This window comes from Diabrotica virgifera, chromosome 3 (genome assembly GCF_917563875.1).
Source record: "Diabrotica virgifera virgifera chromosome 3, PGI_DIABVI_V3a".
Taxonomy (NCBI): Eukaryota; Metazoa; Arthropoda; class Insecta; order Coleoptera; family Chrysomelidae; genus Diabrotica; species Diabrotica virgifera.
In genome coordinates, this window is record NC_065445.1 from 115,213,957 (window position 1) to 115,226,629 (window position 12,673).

At 32.7% G+C, this 12,673-nt stretch overlaps 1 protein-coding gene across 1 annotated transcript in view; it reads left to right on the forward strand.

Annotated features, from left to right (window-relative positions):
- The window catches only part of LOC114336242 (inactive rhomboid protein 1), a 192,408-nt gene that overhangs the window by 162,754 nt on the left and 16,981 nt on the right, over positions 1 to 12,673 (forward strand). The window contains exon 10 of the mRNA XM_050647524.1: positions 4,879 to 5,143. Within this exon, the coding sequence (XP_050503481.1) occupies positions 4,879 to 5,143 (265 nt within the window). The remainder of the gene's footprint in view (positions 1 to 4,878; positions 5,144 to 12,673) is intronic.

Below are 12,673 nucleotides of genomic sequence, written 5' to 3' on the forward strand. Positions count from 1 at the left end.
AAATAAACACTGGATGAGAGCGGCGCAGGATAGATGGGGTTGGAAACGAGGGGAGGAGGCCTATGTTCAGCAGTGGCCTTTTGAGGCTGGATGAAGAACATAACAAACCAGGTTCATATTAAAATTAGAGTTAGATCATCGAATTAAAATAAATTAAAACAAGCCTACAACTAAAACATTATTATTCGCGGTGTGAAAGTACTTGGAGGGGATACGAGAAACGGTCGTGCGCGAATAGCGAAGAAATATTGCAACTTTCTTAAATAATTCATATTGTCAATTGAAATTGTTAAATTTACGTATATTTAATAACGACTGTCATTGAAGAAGAAAAATTATATGTTGCTCACAATATTGATATGATATGCAATTATTATATAAAGGTAAATTTAATTAATTGTATTTTGCTTGCAGTACTGCATTTTAATAACTAATTTTATTTACTAGTTACAATTGTTTACGTTTTAATAAAATAACCTGAATCTTATTTTTTTTTCTTCTTATTATTTTTTTGGACTATGGCATTGACAATTATCCAGCAACCAGGACCATATGATTGGCCAATATAATTAAAAGTGCGAATAAAGTTGCAGAGCGTAGAAACCAGGTGTCGCTTTTCCGAACTTGCACGGTCCGAATACTTCACCATAATAATGTTTTAGTTGTTGGCTTGTTTACATTTTTATTTCTAATTCTATGATCTAACTCTAATTGTAATATGACCCTGGTTTGTTATGATATTTATTTGTAATCGTCTATTTTGTACTTTTAGCTTTTAAGTTTTTTATAGACAAACTCTTACACTGGGCCTGAGGATGAGGCATAAATAATTGTAAGCCTCGAAACCGGTCGTCTTATTCAACAACAAAATAAAGATTGCGAGTATTGACCCTTTTTTCATATACATACTATGTATTTTCCAGAAGATCTTTGAATACGAAATTTCTTAGGTCTTGGAGAACCAGAGTGTCTCCATTCCATCGATTGCTGCTTTGTTTCTGGATATTATAAGAAATGTTTTTTCTGGATATTATAAATGTTTCTAAGTTAACCAAGTTTGATTTATAGCAATAACACGGCTTTAAGAAGTTTGCATAGTTTTAAAATCGAGCACAGATCAAACGTAATGCTTCTATCGTTACACGGTTCTGGTCAACAGTCAGATATTTGGTACATTTTGGTATTTCTATATTTCTCATATCCAGATCGACGTAAACTAAAGGACATAGTTTATAGAAAATATTCAGTGTCTCAGATATTCGTTTTAAACCAATGGTCGAATGGTCTTATGAAAACATTTCATCAACGGAAAATTTACACCTTTTGAAGCTTGCAATCTTGTTTTTCACGGTCAACCACAAATTCACCAAACAGCCCAGTAAATGACCATATTGAAGTGTAATTTTCAGGGGCAACTGCGAATTGCATGAAAATTTGGATTTAGGTTCTACTTACCCTCCACTTCATAGTTGAATTTGTGCCGTTAGTTGCTTTTACTTGGGGGGTGACAGTCACCCCTTCTCGGGAGTGAAAAAACGCATGCTTAATATAAGCCCGGAAATGTATAAATTGACTGATTATACACAACTTGTGTTCTACAGAGTGTTTTTATGTAAGTCAATACTTTTCCAGTTATTTGCGATTGAAAATGTTTATTTCTCGACAACAAAACTACGTTTTCAGACGGGTTTTCGCAAATAAGTCAAAAAGTAAATATTTTATCGAAAAAAATATTCTTAGCAAAAATGTAGCTTATAAAAGAAACGAACAAAACGGTGTATTAGTAAGTCTATAAACCGCGTAAAAGCAAAGTTGTAGCTCATCAAAAATACGTTCTTATTCGTCTAATTCCAAATCGAATATTTCAACGTGAAATCACCGAAAAGTTAAGCAATTTTCGGGAAAAGCTTATTAACATTTTTTAAAGTGTTTAAGAAAAGCTTTATTTTTATTTTTTACAGTTTCTAGCAACAAAAATAAACGAGTTATTCTGAGAAAAAGTTGGCCCTTTTTTGTGTAAAAAATATCGTGTAAAGCGTCCCCTATTTAGCACCCTAACGCTCGGTTTCATAATCAGTAGTAATAACCCAAGGACATTGATAATTGTTCGAAAAAATTTTATAACAGATTTCGAAAGCTTGTTGCTTGGAAACAGACCGACGCCGTAGGCGGAGGTCTGTTGCCTGTAAGCAACAAGCTTGAGAAAGTTGTTAAAAAAATTTTTGAGCATTTATCAATGTTCGAGGGTTATTCGGATAGAAAAATTTTTGCTGGTTATGAAAAAAAATACAGAGCAGAAACAATTTATTTAAATGTGCAATTAACAAAGGAACAATTAGAAAAATTTATTGAAGATCCAGACATGTTAGTTTCTATAACTGATGAAGATGTATTTCCACTTCGCATGCTGTTAATAATTTTATTATGATGTTTTATTATAAATAATTTTTATGTATTACAACCAAATCGTGACATTTTGAAATATTGAATATTTGAAATGTCAAAATCGAAATGAAACGAAATGTAGGTATCCATAGCTACATGATTGAGTGAAAACAGCCCATGGGATCTGTTTTCAGTATAATGTTGGTTTTATTGGCTGTATTCAATCAGATGACTACAAATTAATTGATTTCATTGGATTTCTAATTGAGCAAAAAATTTTCAGTTAAAGTGGATTTTAAATTTTAAGTTGGTACCTTTATCAATGCAATTCATATGGGTAAATGTCATCTTTAAAGTAAACTTTAGTTAATGTTCACTTTAAGTTGATTATGAAACCGGGCGTAAATCAGATTAATCGTTACCGCTTTACCATTTACTTTAAATATATGTGTATTGTTTATATGATCTGTAAGTTTGACTGGTTTGAAGTGCTTATTTAAAAAAATGGTTCTAATATAAAAAAAAAAGAGTCTAAAAAGAGTTTAGAAAAACTCCCTTTTTCCAAAATAACTTAAAAAATATTAATGCTGTGAAACATCTTAAACAGTAAAAAATGTAGGTTTTGCTGTAATAAATATGCCAGTTTCAATTAGTTTTTCTGTATGACAAAAATTGGTTAAGATATGGCTGTTCAAAGTTTGCATACACTCGTGATTAGTGCACTTTAAACCGGCAAAACTTACAGATCACATAAAAAATAGATAAGTTAAGTAAATTGTTTGTAAAGCGATAACGATTAATTTCATTTGAGGTGCTAAACACGGGGAGATTTTCACGATTTTTTTCCAAAAAAAATGGGCAAACTTTTTTTGAACGTTACTCGCTTATTTTTAATGCTAGAAACTTTTATGAACAAATCAAATAAAGCTTTTTTAAACACTATAAAAAAGTTTAATGGGTTTTTCCCGAAAAGTACTTTATATTTTGGTTATTTCATGTTGAAGTATTCCTGAAGTATTTTTCCTGAGCTACAACTTTGCTTCTGCTGGATCTATAGACTTCAAGAGTGCACAGCTCTTTTTGTTTTTCTCTAAGCTACAGTTTTGCTAAAAATATTTTTTTCGATAAAATATAACCTTTTTGAGTTATTTGCGAAAAAACGCATGAAAACGTGGTTTTTTGTCGAAAAATAAACATTTTCAATCGCAAATAACACAAAAAGTTTTAACTTACATAAAAAACTCTGTAGAATGAAAGTTGCTTACAATTAATCAATTTACCCATTTCCGGACTTATTTTAAACGCGCGTTTTTCACCCCCGAGAAGGAGTGACTGTCACCCCCAAGTAAAAGCAACCAACAGCACAAGTTCAACTTTGAAGTGGAGGGTAAGTAGAACCTAAATCCAAATTTTCATGCAATTCTGAGTTTACCCTGAAAATTACACAGTATCGCCGTATTTCCCGTCCATTTACTGGACTAAAACCTATTATGCGAATGTTCGTAAATCTGCTTACCTCTTAGCACCTACTAATACAGGGTCAATACTCTAATTTTTGAATTTTCTCAATTTCGGTCAACATCCTTTGTTACAAATTTTATTGCCCAACTCTTTGGCATGAAACCTTATAGGTCTGGATCCCGCGTACCAAAAAAAAGTTGATTAAGAGCAAGCTGAAAATTTGTTAATAGCTTAACGGTGTCTAGTCGGACAAACTTTGATATATTGGAACACTGGAAGTTTTAATTGTGGAACAGGTTAAAAATTTTAGACGTCAGACTACGAGAACATCAGATGTATTTTGTCCGACAGAACTTCCGATTGATTTGTTACCCTTTCATTAAACTCTCGTGCAAAAATTAGACTGCTATTACTAACCAACATGATTCCTGTTATTTGACATGTTCTTCGTGTTCCACTCATTAAAATGCCCAGGTGGTGATAAACACCAGTCTGATTTTTGCACGAGAGTTTAATGAAAGGGCAACAAATCAATTGGAAGTTCTGTCCGACAAAATACATCTGACGTTCCAAATTTTTAACCTGTTCCACCATTAAAACTTCCCCTGTTTCAGTGTTCCCATACATCAAAGTTTGTCCGACTAGACACCGTTAAGCTATTAACAAATTTTCAGCTTGTTATTAATCAACTTTTTTTCTTATGCGGTATCCAGCAGTGGGAGCACGCAAAGTAAAATTCTATTTTAGTGACGTCATGTTGCCCAGCAACCGTCGATTCTCCCATTATGAAATTCTATTTTGTAACGTCAGCAAAATAGAATTGCGTCTACGGACGCAATCGGAACAGGAATCGGTACAGACGAGCTAGGTATCAAATGCTCGTATACTTGAAGTGCTATTCATTTTCTCTCTTCCTCATCATCTTCATGATGTAACTTTCTTGAGAGGTTGTATGATAACATGATAACTATGATATAACGTTGCAAAATTTGATAAAAATATCTATATTAATATTAAATAATTTCATTTTAGATTTTGTGACGCTCCCGCCAGCGTCCATCCTTACGAATGGCCGGACGATATCACGAAATGGCCGATTTGTCGAAAAACCAACACTCAGTCCTCGGTTCAGAAAATTAACGGTGGGCCACGCGACAAACTCGCTGAACACATGGTCTGCGAAGTCATAGGACATCCTTGTTGCATCGGAATTCACGGCCAGTGTAAAATAACAACAAAAGAATACTGTGATTTTGTTCAAGGGACATTCCACGAAGAGGCATCGCTTTGTTCACAAGTAAGTAATATTTTTATCTAATTGGCATTTTAATAACAACAACTACAAATAAAAATAAGGAAGAAGACTAAAACCAGTAAAGGAAATTTTTATGTACGAGTCCGGGTTGATAGATACACAGAAATTGTTTCACCAGTTTGCTGATTTCGCCTATAAAATTTGAACCTGCAGACAATTTCAGACGTTTTCGGCGCAAAATGTTTTTTCAACTCTGCAGTGATCTGTTCGTAGCTCGAATCACTAACTTTTGCTGGTGCAACCAAAGACCTTATAATTCCATAAGTACTTGCCCCACACATACTCTTTTCTTCTCTGGGTCCGTAATATTATTAACCGTGAAGAAGAAATCCATTCGTTCCGCGTAGGAGTCCCAATTGTTTGGCTCACTAATATTGAAATTTTCTGTTTCCGTAAACTGCCATCTTTACTAACCTTGTCACCGGGATGAACAAAGAACAAAGCACTTAAATCCCATCCTCGTCGCCAGTTTCATGTACGAGTCCGGGTTGACATAATATATACCTAATTAATACAACAGTATTTATGAATACTACTCGTTTACTTAGCGTAGGTACATATTACGTACGTACGTACATATAACTAATTACATGTTAACAATAATAGCGAGGATGCATATGCTAATATGAAAGTATTTCGCGCATGCGTGTAAATAATTCTTCGGCGCGAGCAACTCGGGATTGATAGTCAGAGAGCTCGATACATCACAGAAATGAAATATTGGCAAGTTTTATCTTCAAGAGTGTAAACCGACTGCAAAACTCATATTGAGATTTATTAGGGTGCCACTTCGGTATGCGGTCTACCGTCTAATATGTGGTCTACGGCAATTTAGCTGATTCGGCATGCGGTCTACGTACAAAAACAAATTAGAGAAACTATTACAAACATTACTATTTTATTATATTACTTAAAAGTTAAATAATCTTTGAAATAAAGTCATTACTACTTAATTAGGAATGCAAAAACAAATTAGGGAAATTATGACAAACTCATTACTATTTCATTAAATTACTTAAAAAGTAAATAATCTTTGAAATAAACTCATTACTGCTCAATTAGGAATGCAAAAACAAATTAGGGAAATTATGACGAACTCATTATTGGTCAATTACGTAGTGCTTATACTCAAACCTTTAATGACCTATTTTGGTATAAAATGAGCCCCAAAATGAAGATTGATTTAGTTGCAAACAAAATGTTGCTAAAAGAGTTTCTGTCATTTCGAGCGAAGCAGAGGCAGTAGCATTTTTACGAGCGAACGGTTTATTACAAAATGTTGAAGACGCTGAGCCGTGCCACCGATGTGGGGCAGAAATGGAAGAAAAGCGGAAACGAGATCGGGGTGGTGAATATAGACCAGTTCTTCGCTGTCCAAGGAGAGGATGCCAGACCACAAGATCAGTTAGACATGGCAACCGTTTTTTTCCATTTCACCGACTTAAATGGAAAAATTAACTGCAAGTTAACTTTATGTCAAATTTTGGAATTGATGTTCATGTTCATTTTGGAACTCGATTTTGACACAGTAATGAAAGTAACGGGGAGAGGAAGTGAAGCTATAGGGGACTGGTACAGCATGTGTCGAGAAGCCTGTTCCTCTGTGATGTCAGTGAATCGCCGTGGACAGCTTCGAGGTACGGAAGAAGACCCAATCCAAATTGACGAAGCCAGATTTGCGGGCAGAAGGAAATACAACAGAGGACGAATATTAAATGGAGACCATCCAGCAGAATCAGAAGACAGCGATGCTGAAGCGGAAAATAATCGGAATCATGGACGCCGAATTGACGGTCCGTGGGTCTTCGGATTAAAGAGTAAAGAGGAGGTCCGATATTTTTATGTTGAGCGAAGAGACAGAGCGACCCTAGTTCCCATCATACAAAGGGAAGTTGAAGCTGGGTCAGTAATTCACGCGGACGAATGGCCAGCATACGGCAATTTGCGCCAATTAGGCTACGTGCACTCAACCGTTAACCACCAGGAAAATTATGTCGACCCACAAACAGGAGCACATACGCAAGGGATAGAAAGATCCTGGTTGGAGGGTAAAATTACGATTTTGAAAAAAATGAGAGGTGTTTCTGTCAGTACTTTGCAGTCCCATTTGGATTATGTTGCGTGGAAGTTTCTACGAAGGAATGTAGAAGATAAGTTTATCGCTTTTCTGCACGATGTTAGAGATGTATATGTATAAACCATTTAAAATGTTTATGTATTGTCAGTTGACCCTACAAATAAGTTTTTCAAAGATTATTTAACTTTTAAGTAATATAATAAATTTGTTTGTAATAGTTTGTAATAAATAAAATAATATATAAATAATAAATAAAAAGTTTGCAATAGTTTCTCTAATTTTTTTTTGTACGTAGACCGCATGCCGAATCAGCTAAACTGCCGTAGATCGCATATCAGACGGTAGACCGCATACCAAACTAGAAACTCTGCCGTAGACCGCATACCGAAGTAGCACCTTTATTAGAATACAGAGGAAAGAAATAAGTGACTATCAACAGAAACACACAAAATAGATTTTACTATTTTTATACTGGAAATAAGCCACCATTTTACTTTAAAAAAGTTTATTTTGACATTTTGATTTCCACTTCGTAAATCGTTACAATTAGACACAGTCTAATTAATTGTAAAAAGTCTTCATTACTGATGTTTGCCTTATTTGTCTATGAACAATTCTACGTTTTGCACTCCTGATGAAGCCAGCAACCGGTTGGCGAAATATTATGTGACAAGAAAATAGAATTGTTTTAATTCCAGATTGACAGAACTTGATTATACCAAATCTGCCAAGATTATTTTAAATAATATACGGTCTATACTAAAACAAAAAATTTTACTATATATTATGTTCATCCAAAAATTCACTTATACCCAGATACCTAGGGTATAAACAATATTGAGCTCTGGAGAATCTATTTCTCTACTATCGAGCCTTAGGTGACATGGTATGTTGGAGTACCTCCCACAAATTTTCTTACACATTTGGATGTTGTGAGCAGTACGGTTTTTTGCATGGTTTTCACAAAGATGTTCACAAAGACCAAGCTGTTTAATGTTCCCTATGGGCTCTTTGGAATGGCACCACTAGTTGAGAGCATTATAGCTGTCATCTGAACAATTTCCATTTTCCATTGTCTTCTTAGTATTTCACACGCAGATTATTCTTCTTAAGTTTCGCTACATCAAAATATAGCCCGATCAAAGAACAATCTGTCCTCAAAAAAAATAAAGGAAGGATGAAAATTTGGGAACAGGTAGTTGAAATTGTCTATTATTTTATAAAAAAAAGTTTACAATTCTGCACCCCCTCCATTTTACAAAAATAGGGAAATAAGGGTTGTTTTTTCATCAAAAGTGCTGTATTTCGGAAAATAAGGCAATAATAACAAAAAAATTTATTTAAAAATCATCAAGGTACTTTTATCCTAACATTTTGACTAAAAACTTTGTTTGCATCTTGATTCGTTTCTAATCTATAGCCGTTTTTAAAGTACTTAACAGGGGCGCTTATTTGAATTGCGCGCGCAACAAAAATGTCACATTTTAAAATTAACTAACTTTTAAATCGATAATTTGGGGCATTTATCAAACATTAAAATGTACGAAGAAAACACAATATCTTTAGAAAAATATCAATTTTAACGTGAATATATTTTCATTGTGAATTACAAATTATTTAATTTAGAAAAATATGTTTTAAAATAACTAATACAAGTTTTGAGAGCAACACATATTTTTTGTCACAAAAATTTACATAATCATTTAAATTAAAATTCCTTTTAGATTTACGTTTTAAGATGGCCAGTTAACATTTAGATTTAAAATTGCACAACGTTACTTTAAAGGATAAAAATTTGAATGGCGATAAAAAATGGATATTTTTTTGATTTTTATTTTAAGTCAATTTTCAAGATTTCAATCAATAATATCTTTGTTGAAAATTCATAAAAAAACTTTAAAAATATGCTTGTAGGTACTTGAAAATGTACTCTTTCGAAAGCGGTATCTATTTTTCTTATGCATAGAATACTTTTTAAATAAGGCTCACTTATTATAAACAACTACAAAAAAATGTCATGTTTTAATAAAATCGATGCCATTAGGGAACATATTAAAAAAGGCTTGAATAACATATTACATATATATACAACAGGCCTGTTGCAAAGGTAAAAATATATGGGGCACGTAAACACAGGTGAAAAAGTTGCTTAAAAGAGAAAACGGCGCGCTTTCTAAACACAGTAGACGAACATAACCGAAAAAATTGGAGCAATGTTCACGCTGCAATGTTTTGTTATCGTTTTCGACTGTCAAAGTTTTTAAATTTGAATTTATAACTTATTATCAATAAAAGTGATCTGTTTGTTATATAATAATTGTGTAAATATTTACAATGGGTGCGAACAGTGAAACAAATAATAATAATTCTTGTTTTATTTGTGAAAAACATTTAGAATGTGATAACGAAAAAATTGTAATTGTCAAACGTGGAATTGAAACATTAAAAAGTGTAAGTTTAGAAAGAAAAGATGATAGACACAAAATGCTTTTGGACTGTGATGAAATTAGAATGTAGACAAAAATATATATTAAAAAGAGAAGAAACATTTTCATGCTGCATGCGGAAGTTGTCAAACTGGTAATTGTACAAATCATAAAAAGGAAGACATTATAGTTTCTGATGATTAAGATGATAATAGTTTAGATGGTAGCTGCCAAGGGACCCAAAATTATGATTTTACAGTTGATTCTATTATAAATGAAGTTGATTCAGACATAAATTTTACATCAGACGAAGATGAAAATGAACTTTGAATAATTTAGATTAATTAAGTAAATGTAAACAGTGACGATCTAGTTCGATATACAATAAACGATTTTTCATTGCACCTTTTATCATTTTAGTACTTCATACTCATTTGATCCTTTATAACTTAGGAAGCAATATCAGCGCGCGAAAAACGCGTTCCAAGATTGCAAATTTAATTTTGAATATTCTGTCGAAATATCTGGCACACGTATTCGCAATATAGTAAAGAATTGTGGTACAGAGCCCAATTTAAGAAACATGTTAGTATGAATATGTAGAAATTACTCTAAAATTAAATTAAATATAAAAAACGAGTCTGTGCCGCTTTAAGAAGAACAAAAAAATGCAGTTTCTTCAAATAAACTTTTTTATCCCATGTCTAGATTTTGTGTCACAATGGAATTACTAAAAAACGATTATCTATAAAAAGAAATCGAACTTGACTGGCATGGCAACATTTAGCGCGCCCATGAGTATAATAATTATTGTTATCACATTACTGTGCCTTTGTTTCTGATAGTATAGTGTATAGTGTCACTGACACTGTAGTACTGCCGACACACTGTTGCCGCACCGTCGAAAGTTCGGAGAACTATCGAAAAAAATATTGATGACGCGCTTATGTAGCCTCTTAATAGAGTACATTTATTTTTAATTAAGGTGATACAGTAGCGATCAACAGGTAGCCAAAACGCGTTCCAAGATTGCGGCTGTAATTTTGAATATTTTTTCGAGATATTTGGCACACGTATTCGTAATATAATAAAGAATGGCGGTACAGAGCCCAATTTGAAAAATATATTAATATGTGGAAATTACTCTGTAATTAAATACAATATTAAAAAAACGAGCCTGTACCGCCATTAAGAAGAACAAAAAAATACACTTTCTTCAAATAAACTTTTTTATCCGATGCCTAGATTTTGTGTCATTTTGGAACTACTAATGAAATAAAAAAAAATCAGTAGTTCCAAAATGACACAAAATCTAGGCATCGGATAAAAAAGTTTATTTGAAGAAAGTGTATTTTTTTGTTCTTCTTAATGGCGGTACAGGCTCGTTTTTTTAATATTGTATTTAATTACAGAGTAATTTCCACATAATAATATATTTTTCAAATTGGGCTCTGTACCGCCATTCTTTATTATATTACGAATACGTGTGCCAAATATCTCGAAAAAATATGCCAAATTACAGCCGCAATCTTGGAACGCGTTTTCGCTACCTGTTGATCGCTACTGTTTCCTCTTTAGTTAATTTAAAGTTAATTTAATTTTTAAATGAACTTTAGAAAACCTAATAAATATTTGGTAAAAGAAATATTTCTTTAAAAAATTTTGATATATTTTCATTTTATATGTTTATATTGAAATAATTAACTTAAAAATATAAGTATGTACTTTAAAATTATAGTTTTTCAAATTATTAACTTAATTCAAAAAGAAAATAATATAGAATACGTGCACGCGCATGTAATTCGTTCAGGTAAGTACATAATTACAAGAAAAACCAAAGTTTTCAGTTCTTTTTCCAAAAATTCAAAAAAAATTTCCAAAATTTTTCCACTGGCTGTAAATTTTTTTTGAAAATTTTTGGAAAATCTTAATTTTAAGCCCTTAATAGATCTGTAAAGAGTGTGTTCACCAATTTTCAGATTAATTAATACAAAACTAACCGAATAAGACTGTTTTAAAAATTTTTGGTTTTCAACCCTTATTAAAAATAGGCTATATCTCATAAAATATTCGAGATCTAAAAAAAAATTTAAGACCAATCTTTAAGGTTAAATCACTCTGATGACTATTTTATTTTTCACTGTTACATTTTTTTTATTATTTCATTATTTTTAAAATACAGCACTTTTAATGAAAAACCAACCCTTATTTCCCTATTTTTGTAAAATGGAGACGGTTTAGAATTGTAAACTTTTTCTTATATAATAATAAACAATTTCAACTACCTATTCCCAAATTTTCATCCTTCCTTTAATTTTTTTGAGGTTTTTTTAAAGTTTTGTGTTCCTTGATCGGGCTAATATGTCGTTTTCCAATTTTGTAGATTAGGTATATTATGAGCCATTGGTTAATAGGTGAGCAGAGTATGGTCTCAGTATAGCTTGAAGTTGTATATATTTTTTTCCATTTCCAGATGTAGCCATACTGCTCACACTTTCTCTAAGGGTAAAATTCATTCATTCCAGACACCTACGGTACAAAAGGATTGAGCTCTGGTGAGACTCTTTCCATGCTATCGAGCTCTTGGTGATTTGGTACGACGGGGTATCTCGCAAAATTTTCTTACGCATCTGGACGTTGAGAGTAATAGTATAGCTCTCTGCATAGTCTTATTGAGATCTTCATTTAGATACATGTGTTTTATATTTTCTAAGAGAATGGCTCTTCGGAATGACTTCAGCAGTAGACAGAATAATAGGTATCGTCTGGGTACTTCCTTGCTTCATTGTCTTCCGATTTGTATTTTTCGATCTCTGTACTTGGTGATCCTTTCGGTATATTTAACACGTAGATTATTACTGTTAGGTATCGCCACATCTATTGGTGTTTTTGGCCTAGTAAGTTTATTAACTAGTATGAGATCTGGTCTATTATATGCCACTGGTTGGTCTTTGAGCACAGTGCGATCCCAGTATAAGTTGTAGTTGTCGTTTTTAAGCATTCTGTCAG